Here is a 17,478-nt window from a genome sequence, read left to right on the forward strand (position 1 = left end):
CTAGGCTACACAGTGAGACTCTGTCTCACAAACAAACAAGCAAACAAAACCCATGGCATATAAGATTCTTCAAGGGACAGTAGACATCATCTTGTCTAGACTACAGCGAGGTACTCTTGCACTTCTAAACTGTTTTCTTCCAGACTGAGTGATCTTGTCCATACCTCACCTTAACCTTTCAACCCCCACCAAGATCATACTCAAGACCTAGTTCAAATGCTACCAGCCAAGTTTTAGAATTGTTGTATTTAACATGCCTACCAATAAGTGGGTAATATGAGGCAGGTTAAGAAATATGTGTCTGAAGCTGAAGAGAGAGAGGCTGGAATCATAAACATGAATTTATAAGTTGTCAGAACAAAATGGATGAGATTGACCAGGGAAAATACACAGAATGAGAAGAATACACATAGTAGGCACACAATATATACATATCTGTTAAAACTGAATCTAACATGGAGCTTCCTAAAAGATATATTATATTAAGCTTAAAGTTACTCTTATCTTGAGAAAACATTTTAAGAAAAAAATTTTTCTGTACTCAGTTTCCTTCAAGTTTTATAAGAAAACTCCAAAACAAATTTTTAAAAATACAAAGGTATTACAGAGACATTCTGTAGACACTGGATGTGAGCACACACCAAATATGAAAAACAATGAGAAGGCCACAAAACTCTACTGAAACTATTTTGGAATATTTTGCTTCATTCATTGTATTCTTTTATAAAATAAAGAATATTGGTAATAGTATATGTATGTGTATGGGAGGGTGTAATATTTCCTTAACATAAACTGATGTCTGAAGGTGATTTTAGCAGCAAATAAAGGCATGATTCAAATTCTATTCAATGCCTGAGTAACCTTCATTTTAAGATTTACATTGAACTAGAAAAATATGTAAAAATTAGAAAAGATTCTTCCAATATTATGAGATCAGAAGGGAAGGGTTTGCTTATTTTAGCACTCTTCATAAAGACTAACTTTGTACCTCAAGAAAATCTGCACTGAACCAAAATTAAAGGAAAACACTGTGGTCATACTGATGTGTTTGTCTGGTTTTTAACTCTTGTTTTTAAAAATGAAGTTATACAGTGAGCTCAGTCAAAATGAAGACCTAGTACATTTTTGCATGCCTCAAAGAAATCACTACAACTGCAAACAGTTTTAGAGAGCATATAATTTTCTCTTAAATTCAATAACCTTTTCTTCCAGCTTAGAGTGGGCTCTTGGTTATATACAATATACTTTGTAGGAACTACCTGAGAAAAACTCAAATCCTACATTACTCAACTAACTTGACTTGCAAAATCCCATCTTCTGAAATGGAAGTATGGGTCACAAAAGGCACACAAGTTGACTGTTACTGAACTAAGAGAATATGACCTTGGATTATGTTGACTGCACTAAGCAGAACCCTGTTATATTTCATGTGATTTTAGTTTAGAATAAAAATGCAACTCCACACAGTTACACAATTGTTTAATATAAATGAAAAATAAATGAGTTTGTCCAATTTAGGTGATTTAAATAGTATTAAAAGACTATAAAAGAATAGGTTATTTCTCTTTTCTTGTATGTATATATTTCTTTTATAGAGATACAAGTATATATACACACATTTAGTTCAAATAGATTCCGGTAACAAATGGTCAGTATCAATAAACTGTGCATTTCTATGTTCTTATCATGAAACAACATGTTCTTCAAAGTAGTCTTTTGATCCTAGATTTCAGTTAATGATTGGTAAAGAAGATAAAAATCATTCAGTTTAATGCTTTAAGAAACATCTGAGACAATAGTTTGTATATCATCAACTGATCTGAGTAAATTCCACAATCAAGATTTGGGATAAAAAAATAGTTCATATTTACTTAAAGGTTAATTACTGGATGACTAGGGGATGTATACTACTGTGTTAGGCTTTGAAGGAATGTGAGATGTTCAAAATAAAAAATACAGAATTGTAATACATTGTCCACAAGATTATTGAATATAAATAAATAAATGCTATAAGTAACCAATAAAAAGTTCAACACCATATCAATACTTATTTTCAATATGACACAGAATAAGCAATTTTAAATAGGGCTTATTTAATATTTCATGTGAGTCACCAAAAATAGCTTATCTGTTACAGGTGCCTAAAAATAGCAAGGGTTTGGGTGGCTCTAGAGTAGGTCTGGAATTACCAGGATGAAATCCAGAAAGAGTAAACCAGAATAAGCAAATAACACATGCACACACACACACACACACACACACACACATAATATACAAATTCCTGAAGACTGCCAAATTCTACTTTAAGACATCGCCTTTGAAAAAACAGAATTAAAAAAGAAAAATATAATGAAAATACCTCATGACTTTAATGCAGCACACACATTACCTTTAAATATGATCCATAGTATTTTGTTACATAGGAACTGTCACACTGACTCAAAACAGTTATTTCTTGCTGAATGTCTTCTATTTCATCTTCAGCTTCCTCAAGGTCTATGATTTTAATAGCAACCACTTGCTGGGTACGGTTATCAATTCCTTTGAAAACTTCTCCAAATGAGCCTTTTCCAATGCGCTCTAATTTTGTGAATAGCTCTTCTGGATCAGCTATATTCTTCTAAGAGGACAAGTAAAAAGAGAAAAGACACAAATGTTTTAAATCAAATTTTTTTAATGAAGGAACCTAAGTCACGTAAAAGAATACTTTTGTGTAGGTTTTCAGATTTATTTTTTTAAATTGTACATATTATTGAGTACAATATAATTAAATACATCTATATAATGTTTAATGATCAAACCAGGGAATTAGCATTTCTATCTCCCTAAATATTTATCATTTCTTCACTTGTTTTGTCTTGTTTGAGACAAGGTCTTGCTATGTAGCCCAGGCTGGCTCCAAACTCAAGGCAATCCTCCTGCCTCGGCCTCTGAATATTAGGATTACAACAGGCCTGTCCCACCATGCCTGACTTTCTTGATTGTTTTAAGGCCTACAGACTCCTTTGACTTGCCACATTTGCTTTCTTACAACAACAACTGTAATCTCAAACAGCCAGCTAGACCATACTCTACTGGATCACCCACATTAATTGTGCTTAAATGCTCATGCTACCACAAACAACCCCATGGAGCAAATGTGGTCTCTGGGGTCTAAAACAGGATCAGGTACATGTTGTAATAAAGCAGCTGCCTACATATAGTGGACACATTAATGCAAATGTAGCAATAGTGAGGGAATACCTTACTTAGACTGAGGTAAAGCACTTAAAATTCTACATTTCTGCCAACATTACTTTAATGCTCCTTCTCTATCTCCAATTCAGACATCCCTGCACTTCCAAACTACCATCTAAACAATAGAGAACACAACAAAAGACTCAAGGATATACAGGTCTTTGTTTTTAAACTTGGGATCCTATTTGTATGTAATATTCTCATTTTGCCTGAAATATGATTCCATGACTTTACTAAGAACCTACCCCCAAATCACAGGAATCAAAAGCAAAAGTAGACCAGTGGGATTATATCAAACTAATAAGCTTCTGCACAGCCAAAGAAAAAACTACCAGAACTGGAAGAAAATGTTTGCAAACTGATCGTCTAACAAGGGATTAACATCTATATATAAAGAACTTAAAAACCCAGTAACAAGTAACAAATCCAATTAAAATGGGCAAAGGCTATGAATAAACAACTTCTCAAAAGGAGAAATTTAAGTGATCAACAATTTAATGAAAAACTGTTCAACTTCATTAGCTCTCAGGGGAACGTAGTACAGCCATGATGGAAAGCAGTATGAAGGTTTGTCAAGAAACTAAAAATATATCTACCATATGATCCAGTTACCTTGTATCTGGGTATATAGTCAAAGGAAATGACACCAGCATATCAAAGAGATACCTGGCCAGGTGTGGTGGTACACACCTGTAGTCATGGCTACTTGGAATCTGAGGTAGAAGGATCATAACTTCAAGGACAACTTAGTGAGACTCTGTCTCAAAATTTTTTGAAAAATTAAAGGGAATATAAGGGAATATAGCTCAATGGTAGAGCATGCCAGGATTCAAGCCCCAAGAGAGGGAAAGAGAGAGAGGGACTCACAATAGTTAAAATATGGAATAGCAGGGCATGGTGGCACATGCCCTTAATCCCAGCACTGGGAGGGGTTGGGGATAACATAGTGAGTTCAAGACCAGCCTGGACTACACAGTGAAACCCTGTTTCAAAAATCTAAAATAAAAAAATGGAATCAGCATAGATGCCAGTCAAAAGATGAGTGGATAAATGAAATTTGATGAATACATAAGGATATATAATAGATTCTTTTCAGCCATAAAGAGAATGATATCATTTGAGCAGAATGGATGGAACTAGAGGACAGCGTGCTAAGTGAAACAAGTCAGAGGAAGAAAGACAAATTCTGCATGTTTGCCTTCAGACCATATTGTTTTAAAAAGTTGATTGGAAGGTGTAATAATGATTACTAGACGCTGACAAAGGGGAGAGGGGAGATTGTGGCAGGTTAGGTAAGGGGTTACCCAAACACAGAAAGAAAGAATAAGCTCTAGTGCTTTATAGGACAGTGGGGTAACTATGGTTCACAGTAACCTATTACATATTCTATGAACACCTAGAAAAGAGGAACTCGAAGTAATGAGAAAAAAATGGAAATGTTAATTACCCTGATTTGATCAGTACATACTGTACACACAGATTGAAACATCACATTTTACCACATAACTATGTACAATCATTACAGGTTGATCAAATTTTTAAAAAAATGTTTAGGGAGATGGAATCATTACCCCAAATTTGTCACACACTGTACACATATACCACATTATCATACAGTAGCCCATAAATTTTTACAATTAAAATAATAATTTTAAAATAAAAAAATATATAAAAGAACTTTCATAACTCATTTCACAGTGGGGAACAAGAACGATTTAATGCTTTTCTAAAATAAAATCTAGAATCAAGTATAGGCTTTCAGGTTAACAAATACATAGGTATGACTTGAGATTTATAAATCTACTGTCTTTCCTCATACAGGAATTTCCTTTATCTTGCAGTATACAATTTTGGATTAATATTTTACTCCCATCTGGGCATTGCACATGCCCAAAATCTTAGCTACTCAAAAAGATAAAGCAGGAGGATCAAAAATTCAACTCTAGCCTGGGCAACTTAGTGAAATGCTATCTCAAAATAAAAATTTTAAAAGGGCTATGGGTATAGCTCAATAGTAGAGTGCTGATCTAGGTTGTACAAGGCCCTGGGTTCCATCGTCAGTACAAAACAATATTTTTTACACTCATGAGATAATCTGTTTAATCTTCACTTAAATGTATATTGTTAAAGATATACTGCTGATCAAGTAGAAACCCAAGATTTCCAAGCCTTCCCAAAAAAGCACATCATTAAACTATTCTTAAGTGCTTTATTAGTCTAAAACTTTACTTCGAATTCCTGCAAAATACAGGAGGACGCTGTCTAGTTCTGGTGAATTATCTATAATCTAATTTATCAGTTGGACCTATAATATCTGTTCATGAACTATAATTTTATCTAGTTTCACTTCATCATCAATTTCAGGAGACAATTATGGAATGACGATGTCCCTTACATCTTATTAGACAAAGAGGCCCTGAGAGTATTTTTCTCTTGTCAATTTTTTTGTGCCATGATCACCAAATAAATAATATTACTCTAGCAAACTTGTTCCTTGTGAGATGACTTCAAAATTTACTACTACTTTTATACAATTTCACCAAGTTCTCATTTCTTGACCTGCCCAAATTACAGTTTATACATATCCTGTTTACATCATAAGTGTCCCACATTCTCCTTGATTGGATTTTTCATTTTTAAAAGATGCAATCTCTGTGTAGGAGTCTTTCTGATATTACACGCTCCATGTGTACCCCTGTCCCCCCATACCCACATATCTCCAGAAATTACGTGGAAAAAAATCGTAAAATTCCCGTACGGGCTTTAGAAACAGTTGCATACTTTCAGTAGGTTGCAAATGGTCCTTTAAAGCTCACATTTTGTTATAATACCTTCTCAAAAACTTCAATACCACAATTACTGGTTTCCTTAGTGTTTCCTTTTATCCAGACATTGTATGTACTTTATTGTGATTACTATTATATAGTGGCTAACCCACAGTTACCTCTTTCTACTTTGGGTGATGGTTTTGTTTTCTAGTACCTTGTGGTAAAAATATCCAATGCTTTGGTGGTGGATTCATCTCTCTATAACTTCCCAAATTCAGTGGACGGTTTTTGTTATATACAACTATATAACAATTCTCAAATTTGGAAATATACCATTGATTAAAAACCACATAGCACGTACCTTCTGATACACTCTGGGAAGTGTGTGTATTCAATAACTTTGTAACAAGAATCTTCTGTTGTTAAGAAACAAAAAATAAATCCTAATCTTCCTAATTAGTGTTGTAAAAGGATTTGACTGAAATGATCAACTCCAGGGAAGATACAGCTGTTCCTTGCTTCTATAATAAATGGGTTTCGGCAAATACGTAAATCAAAGATTTAAAAACCAAGTCACACTTTGCATTTTTAAGGAAGCTCTGAAGTGAATCCTAAATCATCAATATAGTTGAAGATTTTAAATTGAGGAAAAGCAAGTTGGAGACAGAAAAAGAGGAAGACCCATCATTCACACAATGCTTTTACTCCCTACTCTTTTATTGTGTATGTAAAACATGCAAGATATCACCTTGCAGAGTGGGAGGAACCAGGAAAATAAGTTTGTAGTAGTTAACCTCACTTCCATAACTATCTGAGGGATGGAGATTCCAGCCCCATTTACTAGTACCTAAATTCCTGATAGATAATAGCCAAGTTCTAATTTTCTCTTCACCATCTTAAAGCAAGTATTCTAATATACTTAATAAAGACAGAGTTCTCTCTTGTTTTTAGTACAAGGACAAGATTTAAGTGAATAAATGGAAAATAAGCTAGAGGTGATGGTGCAGGCCTGTAATCTCAATACTCTGTGAAGATGACTCAGGAGGATCGCAAATTTGAGCCCAACCTGGAACGACAATTTACCAAATTAGTGAAACCTGTCTCAAAAAAAAATATTAAAAGTTGGATCTATTTCAGTGCAAAAGCCCTGAGTTCAATCCATCCTCAGAACCAGAAAAAAAATCCTAGGCAGTACAATTAAAAACCCCCTATATAAAGATACTGATTTACCAAGCCACTGCCGTTGCTGTTTGGAGACTAAAGGAAAATCAAGTCAGCCCCCTCTCCACCCAATCAAATATTCTGTAAAAAATATTAGAAATGCTAAATTTTTCTACCTCTGCTGAAAAATTATAATATACTACTATATCTGCCCATACAGTGCTTTCTCAAAGTCGTAGCCTATGAACAGGTTCTAAGTAAGTTCTGTGGCAGCAAAGAGGAACTAAATGAATTTCATATTAATTTACAAATATGATAGATGATTTCTATATGCCCAACCCACAAAAATGGGTCTGTGAAGATGAAAGCTTCACAAACCCATTTCAGGACACTCACTCCTTGAGCTGCTTTACCTGTTCTCTGACTTCAATCTGTATTCTTCACCTACAGGTACACTGTTACAAATGGAAATACTCTCACAAAGTCTAAGAGAGAAAAATGTAAGGGGATCATCTTGCTTTTCTCTGTGTAAAGTCAGGGGCAGATGAAAGAAGGCTTTTAGTTTCTCAAACTACAGAGATGGAGGGCTAGAAAACTCTTAAAGTTTCTCTAAGTGCCAGGCAATATTGGCTATGCATTAGGATCACCTGGATTAAGTAAAAATGCAGATATCTAGGCTCCTCTCCCAAAGCTACTGATTCATACGTAACAACTACAAGTGGGCCCCCACAATCTGTATTTTCTTTTTTCTTGTTTTATTGTATATTTTATTAGTACGTGTTTGCAGTACATAACGATTACATTCCTCATAGAGAGTTGTTACATGTACATAGCACATCTGAATTCTTTTTTTCATTCCCCTCCCCTCCTCTCCTTCCCTTTCCATCAGTATTTTTTAAGCTCCCCAAATGATTTCTGTGTAGTCATTTTGGCACCAGTACTGTATTGAGATCAGCATTTGGAAACCCCTGAGAAGACAGATGTGAAATATGTATCCTTGATTACAGAGAAGTCATTACAGCTCTTTTTCCCAGACAAGCATATGGGTCTTATCTAGTGCTGTATACTAAAACTGAACAACTTGAAAATGACAATAAAACCAAGAGGACTTTGGTATTCAAATATGAATACATATATTTGAATACATATATTTACAGCACTTCTTCTAAAAATTAGTAATCTTTTCTCGATTAATTTCACAATGTTTTACAAAACAAAAGCAGTAGATCAATTCCCCATGTGTAAGAACCCTTAAAATTTTTACCCAATATGGTCTATGTATATTCTATAGGTTAAGATGTAATTAATAACAGAGTTTTGAAGTTAAGAGCCAACTAAAAGTTTAGATCTAGTTAGCAGTAGAAAATAGGTCCAAGAAGGCATGGTGGTGGCACGGGACTGTAATCCTAGCACTCTGGAAGGCTGAGCCAGAAGTACTGCAAGTTTGAGCACAACCTCGGAAATTTAACATATTAGCATCTCAAAAAGTTATATTTTAAAAAGGTATGGGAATGTGACTCAGTGGGAGAGCACTGGGTTCAATCCCACTACTGAAGAAAAAAATGAAAGAAAATGGTAGAGGAGCATTAGGAGTAGGTGGCCAAAACGAAGAAGAATATAGACCGAATTAGAATTAGACTCGGGGTTCTAGCAAAATGAAGATCTGGAAAGCCAAAGGGGGTGGAAATCAAAAGTAAAGAATCTATTTCTTTGAATCTGAGCTAGCTAAGTAATATGTCCAGCCTGGGACCAAGAGTGAAAACATACTAAGCAGTATGATCGAAAACTATGGTGAATGTTTAAATTTTTAAAAATATATTGCACTCTAATACACTTATCCCATCATTCTTGCCACTTTCTGAAGCAGTTCTGGGCTGCCTTGTCCTTAGTCAGTTCCAAACGTTTACCTCTTATGGTCATTTTGATGTTGAGGAAAAGCCAGAGGTTGCACAGTGCCAGGTCTGGTCAATAGGGTGGATAAGGACACACGATAATGTTTTTATGAGCTTGCCTTTCTGTTGAATGGCACTCAGCAACAGTGTTCACTGTGTTTTTGATCACATCTTGTAAAGATACTCCTGAAAGAGGACTCCCAGAACTGTTTCAGAAAATGGCAAAAATGATACAATAAGAAGGGCCGGGTATTTAGATCAGTGGTTCCACCGCCTAACTCGCAAGCGCAAGGTCCTAAGTTGGATCCCTGGTACCAAAAAAAAAAAAAAATGATACAATAAGTGTGTTTGAAGTGGGGGGAATATTTGGGGGGGGCTTAATGACAATGTCTTTTACTGAAATGATTTTTTAAAAATTAACATTCACTGTATATTTTTATCACACCTCATAAGATTAAGGAAGAGATGGTAGATTTCGCAGAGAATTTGACCAAAAATGATTGCATACAGGTGTTCTGAAATATCTCTCCAGGGGTCAGAACCAAGCTCAACAAGGCCGGACTCTATGTTTTCTATTTGCCTCCCTAAAGTAAGGAAGCCCATAGTATGAACGCTCTCAGCAATAACTTTTTGCACTGTAGGAAGGCTGGCCTGAGTATAGGCCTATCAGTGATTCCCTGGTGAGGAGGGGTAATACCAGAAATGCCAATGATATCAAGGCTTAGAAACAAATACTTCTTATGGCTAGGATTTAGCTCAGTGGTTCTGCTGCCTGCCTCGCAACCACAAGGTCCTGAGTTTGATCCCTGGCACCAAAAGAAGAAGAAGAAGAAGAAGAAGAAGAAGAAGAAGAAGAAGAAGAAGAAGCAGCAGCAGCAGAGGAGGAGGAGGAAGAAGAAGAAAGAAGGAAGAAGAAGAAGCAAAGACTTCTTACTCCCTTCAAATTCTCAAGTGATAACACTAGGAGTGACATGCAGTACACTCAGGGTATCCTAACAATCACAGAAAGTAACAAAAAACGTCAGCCTAGCAATGTACTAAAAGCTAAACAAACAAAAAAAAACCCTAAACAAATGTCTAATTGACTACCTCTTTAAATTGCTCAGATTAGTCTTCGCTAGCTAGAGATGAAATGCTTTTCTGGATTACCCCCATGCATATACTATTACCTACCTCCAAACAAGTAGAATGCATATAAATACAGACCATTCTCAACTGACTCCACGAGCCTCAAATTAAATTACTGTTCTATTATAGTCACCCATGTTATGATTTTTTCACATGCTTTCTAGGAACATTGCCTAAAAAATGACTGCCAGAAAAAAAAATGGTTCAAAATCAATAGTTGTATTTCCCTTAGCATTGGTGAGTTCAAGATTACAGGATACGATCTTGGTAAGTACTAGATATCATCCAAGCACAACTGATTTTGGCCTCAGTCAGAGGCTTTTGGAGCTGGAAGGAAGTATAGAGGTCATTCAATCCAACTCGTTATCACTACCATCAACAATAAGCATTTACTGCATGCCTACTGTATCCTAAATGAGTATCACCTAACACAAGCCGTGAAATTTAAGGTCATTTATGCCAAAATGATGGTACAGGTAGAGAGATGGTAAGAAGCAATATAGAGTGTGGTGATGAATCTTTGAGATGAACAGGAACTCTGCAAATACGTTTAATCTGATTTCTCTAGCAGAGAAATCTGTAACTTAGAGAGGTTATAAATTGTTCAATTATATAACATAATTAACTAGTAGCAAAGCCCAGACTACTTATATAACATAATTAACCAGTAGCAAACTACTTTAACGAGTAGCAAAGCCCAGATTTCCTGACTCTTACTCGTAATTTTAAAGTTTCTTCACTACAGCTTGAATTTATTTGTAACTTAAACTATACTCCCTTTTGCTATAAAAACCGAAATTATTTCCATCAGAGAGAGATCACACAATTGTCCAATGTCTGTTTTGTAATATCCCGACATTTAAAGAAGTTGAAAAAGTTGAAAGAATTTGAAAAATTTTGAATAGGACTTTTTCATTCCAAATGATATATTTCCTTTATTTTTTAAACTGACTGATAAAACTGCAAATGTTTATCATGTTTGAAGTACATATATGTTTTGGAATAACTAAATCTAGGTAACCAACACATTTGTTACCTCACATAATTATCATTTTTTGTGGCAAAAACACCTAACATCCACTCCCTTAGAATTTTTTAAGATTACAATATATTGTTGCTAATTGTAGTCATCATGTTGTACAATAGAGCTCTTGAACTTGTTCCTGCAGTTTAGCTGAAATTTTGTGCGATCTCTGTGCAATCATTTGCCAAAACATGGAAGAACCTGGAGGATGCTATATTAAATGGAACAAGCTACGGACAGAAAGACAAATATTGTATTCTCTTGCTCATATGTGGAATCTCAAAAAGTTGACCTCACAGAACTAGAGAGTAGAACAGTGTTATCAGGGGCTGGGGTACTTGGTGGGAGGAGTGTGGCATGAATGTCAGGGAGATGTTGGCCCAAATGATATGATTTCATATAATTTTGAACCAATATGAAATTGATTGACCCCTATACCACCATATATTTCACATCAAAATCTTAAAAGTAATCTGTATATCATGTTGACTCTTTATCAAGGTTACTATATTTGGTCCATTTTTCCCAGGTCAATAACTATACTACAATTTGCTAGGCTCTTCAGTATGGGAGGCAAAGTAGTGATTGTATTCCAGAGCATGATTCCCATGGAATCCAACATCAGGAAGCCAAAAGGCCCAATTCTAACTCTATCAGAAATGTTTAGATTTCAGTAACCTTTAATACTAAGATTTTCAGATTTGTTCATAAAAAGTTAATGAATTTTTCTAAGAATAAAAATAATATTTAACATCAGTTGTTAATTTTCTGATAGGTTTTATGTAGGGTTAGAATTGTTCAAGAGACCGTATAAATACTCAAACTCCTTTAATAATAGGATAAAACAAACTCCCTATAGGTTTTTTTTAAAATTCTATAAGAATGTGATGTTAGCAGAGTATTTCTCTAATTTCCACAACCCCAAGTTCATATTATAAATATCTGATAAAACTGTATGAAATCCTTAAGAAACTTCTGTGGTTTATATCTCTGAAGAAAATACTTAACTTCACAATATGTTGCGTAAGACAATACAAACTAAGATAAAAATTAAGTATATTTGTATATGTTTCAAATTAAACATAAAGTATATTGCCTGAGATCAGATTCCATTAGGTGGTCATTTGTGTAAGTTCGTATTTCCATGTTTATAAGAGCTCAAAATATTTAACTAAGTGTATAAAGAAGATGTTCTTAGTTTATTTTTATAGTGTACTCACATTTTTGTCTCTCCCAAAGGTTAATATACTTGCCTTTGTAGCATAAAGTAGAAGTGAAATTGTCAAATTTTACATTTTGTGCAATGAGATAAATGAAATGCAGTCAGAAATACAACTGAAACAACCCTGGGTTTCCTTGTGGTCATCAGACAGCATTCTGTCAACACACACTTGAGCCCCTTTCTTTACCCACCCACTTAAAAGGTCATTTTGAGATTTTTGAGATGGACAAGACAAGCACTACAACCCTTTTTTTTGGGGGGGCGGGTACCGGGGATCGAACTCAGGACCTTGTGCTTGCAACGCAGGCGCCAGAACCACTGAGCTAAATCCCCAGCCCCTACAACCCTTTTTTTTAATGGCAAAGCGTGAAGTCAAAGATCTCACATTGTTTTGTACTCTGAAGGGAACCATTTAAACTTTCAGCAATATTGTACATAGCAACAAGAAAAATGTGTTCATAAAGCAGAAAGAAGATTAAATTTATAAGTACTTATTCATCTCCCTTTATTTTATTATTCCTATTTTTAAATGTATCTCATTAGGAAAAATACTAAGACTGCAAATATTTTAGTAAAGGATAACTTCATTAAATTTATTACAAAAGATTTTGACATCGCTGCATGAATAACATAGCAGTTTGAGGAGTTTCTCCTGATTAGTAATTTTGAGTCTACTTCATCTTTAAGAACAGAAGAATAATTGTTAATACTCCTTCATCTTAATTCCTCCTACTCAAGAGATAAGAGTGTCCTCTGCCTCTTAACTTGAATTTTTTCTTTACAGTGAAGCAAGCAGGACACATTCTGAGATGTGAAGAATAAAGTTTTTTACATATGTTTGTAAGACAATTCAATTCACAGTGGAGTAAAAAAGAATGAGACATTTCTCTGATTCTATTGTCACTTCACTATCTACCACATTTTTCTAAAGAAATGACATACAGCCAGGAGAATAAATTTAACCACGCTTCCTCATGTTAGAAATCCTCCAGCGGGAAAGAATTTCATAATATGCAGCATTTTTATTAGCTGTATTTCCCAGGTATGAAGGTATTCAGATTCTTGTTATTTTCAGTGAGAGTAGAAATGGCAGATTATTTTGTTCAGACAGGTAAATCACCCTTGGATCTAAGACCATTTAAATGAAAGGAAATAACTAATTTTACCTTTTTGACCAACTATAGGAGCCGATGTTTTCTTAAACCTTTACTTAGATCCATGGGTAGGGAAAGGAAAAATCCTGCAAACAATCACATTTTTCTCTCAATAAACCAAAAGTTAAAGCCATCATCACTATAAATGCTGGATGCACATTCCATTGCATCACTTAACTCATTCCTTTCTGACCTTACAGCCATTCCAAAAGAAAAAGGATATCTGGCTTCTCGTAAGTATTATGGAGGAAAAAAGAACAGAGAGGTCAGGCAAAATTGGCTTCATTTTGCTTAGGCTGGAAATTATAAGAAATGAGCAATTAAATGTTGGCTTCACCCTCTGAATAATGAGGGAGAGCAGTGAACTCCAAGATCTCTAAATTCCTTGCTGTTCTGAAGCTGGGTGAATCTGAGAAGTATTCGAAGCCAACACCCTGTGATAAAGAATCACTTGCAGTCACCAACACTAGTTTTGAAACTTAAGGTAGGGGTTGTATTGGCGTTGGCCACGCAACCAGTTCTATCACAGTATGCAGTCGCTGAAGTGAAAAGTATATACAGCCCTGTTTTTTCCAGTAAGAAAATGAAAAGCACTAGCAGACTGCATTCAAGTTGCAGCTCTCTGAGACTGCCATAAAGCAGGCCTACAAGCCCAGGATGGACACAGAAGTAAAGGGAGTCGTGCTCCAGACTATTTTCTGCCCTTCACTCTGGCCACATCCTATTATATGTGAGAGATGGTCCCCAAGGGAGTACAGCAGAGAGCAGCTTAATCCATACAAGACTAAAGGTCCTATTAGTCTTCCTCTAATTGTGAAATATGTTCATCCAGAAAGTATTCAGAAAGTAACATAGTTGTACTTAACCATAAACACAAATTGATATCCAACAAAACAATGTGCCCAAAGGGAAATTTCCAGGAATATCTAAGTATATCTCAAATCCCAAACTTCAGGAGGTAATAGCCTAGATATACAAACTTAAATGCAATGCTCCATTAGGGAATGACTCTACTTTCTTATTTTTGAGACTTTGACTCAAGCCATTTTCTCAATCTACAATATCCTGCCTTTCTTTCTCCATTTTTGTATATCCCTTCAGTCTTTAATTAAACCCATAAAAGGAAAGCAAACAAAACAAAATCTTCCCAGTCCCCAGAGGAATCTGTTGCTTCATCCTATGGCTCCCATTGCCCTTTACTTACGCCTCATTAGAGCACACATTTTATTAAGCTCAAGCTCCCTTTCATTGCCATGAAAAGGGCTCAGCACCAGGTACACTCACAGTACCTAGTACAGTACTTTATATACTGTAGTCCCTTCGTCCTTGTGTTTACCTGGAACCTGCTACAGAAAAATTCTTTGGCCTGAGGTTATCCTTTCATTTGCAATTTGATTTCTGACTTTTCCTACAAGGGAGATTACATTCAGTAAGCTAAAGGATGTTAGAATCGGTATGAAATTTTGAGCTAATCCACATTCTCATACATGATTAGCATAATAAAAGTTTTCCAAAACTTTGAGTTTTTTCTATTTCAATTGGAGAGTTGATTAGGTTGCAAAACAGCAGTTCTTCAGGTAATGTGAAGCTGTATACAAAGAGTTGATAGCAGCCACACACACAAGGATGCATATCAGATATATCTGCAAATCTGAGGCTGGAAGCACATCTGAGGTCACAATTAACTCGTGACTACTGCATTCCTGGAGTTGTTTTGGATTTCATACTCAAGATCAGAGGCCTCCGAAAGCCACAAGATGCATTATCACTCTTGCACATCTCTTTTAATTTAGTTGAGCTAAACACACATAGAAATACACAATTCAACCAAGGTCAAGTTTAACCACGAGCATTAACGTTAAAATTAGAGGGATTATTACTGACTAGACAGGATGTTACATATATATTGCCTGGGATTGATAATAAGCCCTAACTATAAAATATTCATTCGGAAAGGGGAACAAGGCCATACAATGAAAGGGAGATAAAGATTCTGTTAATATATAAATGATAAAACAGGTATCCTAATTTATTCAAGCCATTATTTAATCAAACCCACACAGCGCACTTTAAAGTGATGGACAGTAAGAGCCTCATTTATGCTATCCATGGAAGAGGTAAAACAAAAGGATGCCATTCTAGTACTTTCAGAAATAAGCGCCTTTGGTTAGAATCTAAGACAGTGACTGTTACAGAAAATATCGAACTATCACAGGTAATGTTAGGGTGAATCTTTAGCACACTTATTAAAATGCATTGGATTAAAACAAAATTGATTTCCTTGCTGCCTGTCTTCCTTTTAGATGCAGAACTCCAATTAAAATCAATAGGTTTGAAGCTTGTAAGCACAGCACTAAATTATTAACACCATGAGTTCTTTTAGAAAATTAACACTGATTGAAAAAGTGGAATTTTACATAGACTTACCTTTTCGTTCTTAATGGGAAAGTGGCTGTAGAATAATTTTCCTCCAATATTTTCCTCCTTAATCAAATCTATACTCTGAATGAATTTAATCAAAGAGTATTTGCAAGGAGTTACCCAGTGGAATCTCAGGACTCTGAAAAATTATCTCTTGGGTCCTGCAGGCTTTAACATTCTATCACAAGAAAATGATACTGGTAACATGATGTTGTCACCAGCGAATGATTTTCATCTTGGCAAGCACTAAGAATGATGTGGAAGGAGATTGTGCTAAAAGTGTGCTCTCTAATATGTCCAACATCCTGCTTTTTATTTCCCCAAAGTGAAAAATATCAGAGTGTATGCTGACATGTGTATGTATGTGTATGGGGCTGCAAAAATGCTTATTGTTATTTTTATACTCTTTAAAATATTTGAAGCACATCAATAAATAAGAATACACTCAGAAAATAAGTGAAGTGGTGCTATTCTATACGTAAAACAGTTACTATCCCTGAACATCCAAGCTGAGAAGAACTATTACAAATGAGCAGAAATGTCAGCTCTGCAGTGACTATGATACCCCCAACTTGCATGAAAAGGTAGCTTATATCAACAAAACGGGCTGGCTGGATTTCCATGTCCTTACTAATGATGAGTTTATTATTGTTATTTCCTTTCCTTTGCATAAGGAATGTCGTTCATTTTTTAAAAGCCCCAAATATGATCATATTTCTATTTTCCCAAAGAATTCTGGCTTAGAAAAATTCTATTTTTATTGTGAATTAATCTCTTCTGGAAGTTCCCCAACAGTTTTTGAACTAAAATTTTAAACACCTGTCTCCATCCCACTCCCTATTCATTGTCTTCCTAGTCAATAGCATTATGAATATCCTACTCTCCTTCCCTACAGCTACAGATCCACCAGTTTTTACACCCACTGATCTGTGCTGACATTGCTGAAATCTGTGCATCTGACCAAAGCACAATTTAAATGTCCATCAAATTAAATGTCCAAATAAAGGGGGAAATGCTCCTGAAATATGAGATATTTGCTACAGGAGTCGAATCTTTAATTTTTAACAAACATCATTATAAGCAAAGCAGTTTCCATGTTTTCTATACAGATATGACTAATATATAACAATGTAAATACAAACCATTTTGTTGGTTGAAATTTATAATCCCTGTCTATTTAGCAATCAACTTGCCAAAGTTGTAATTCTCCAATTAGGATAATCAACATCTAGTACCAAATTTGCATACATACATGAAATCTGATTTTTTTCCTTCAAAAAAATCTACATGGTTTATTTAGGAAATTTAAAGAGCAGGACGATATGATTTTAGAACTGGATGTGACCCTTATAAGAACATTTGGCTTTTTTCAATTTTTTTAATAAGTGATTTCTAGGTGGGGGTGGAAGGTGAAGTGGGCAATGACAAATAAGTAAACTCAGGATGGAGACAATGACAAACTTCCTTAATT

General features: G+C 35.1%; 1 protein-coding gene across 1 annotated transcript in view; it reads right to left on the minus strand.

The window, feature by feature from the left end:
• Positions 1-17,478, minus strand: part of Stk26 (serine/threonine kinase 26) — a 54,067-nt gene that overhangs the window by 20,118 nt on the left and 16,471 nt on the right. Inside the window, exon 3 of the mRNA XM_004860074.3 lies at positions 2,390-2,620. Coding sequence (XP_004860131.1) covers positions 2,390-2,620 — 231 coding nt within the window. The remainder of the gene's footprint in view (positions 1-2,389; positions 2,621-17,478) is intronic.

Source organism: Heterocephalus glaber, unplaced genomic scaffold (assembly GCF_053883595.1).
Source record: "Heterocephalus glaber isolate CG9 unplaced genomic scaffold, H.glaber_assembly_v1.0 deba00001729, whole genome shotgun sequence".
Lineage (NCBI taxonomy): Eukaryota > Metazoa > Chordata > Mammalia > Rodentia > Bathyergidae > Heterocephalus > Heterocephalus glaber.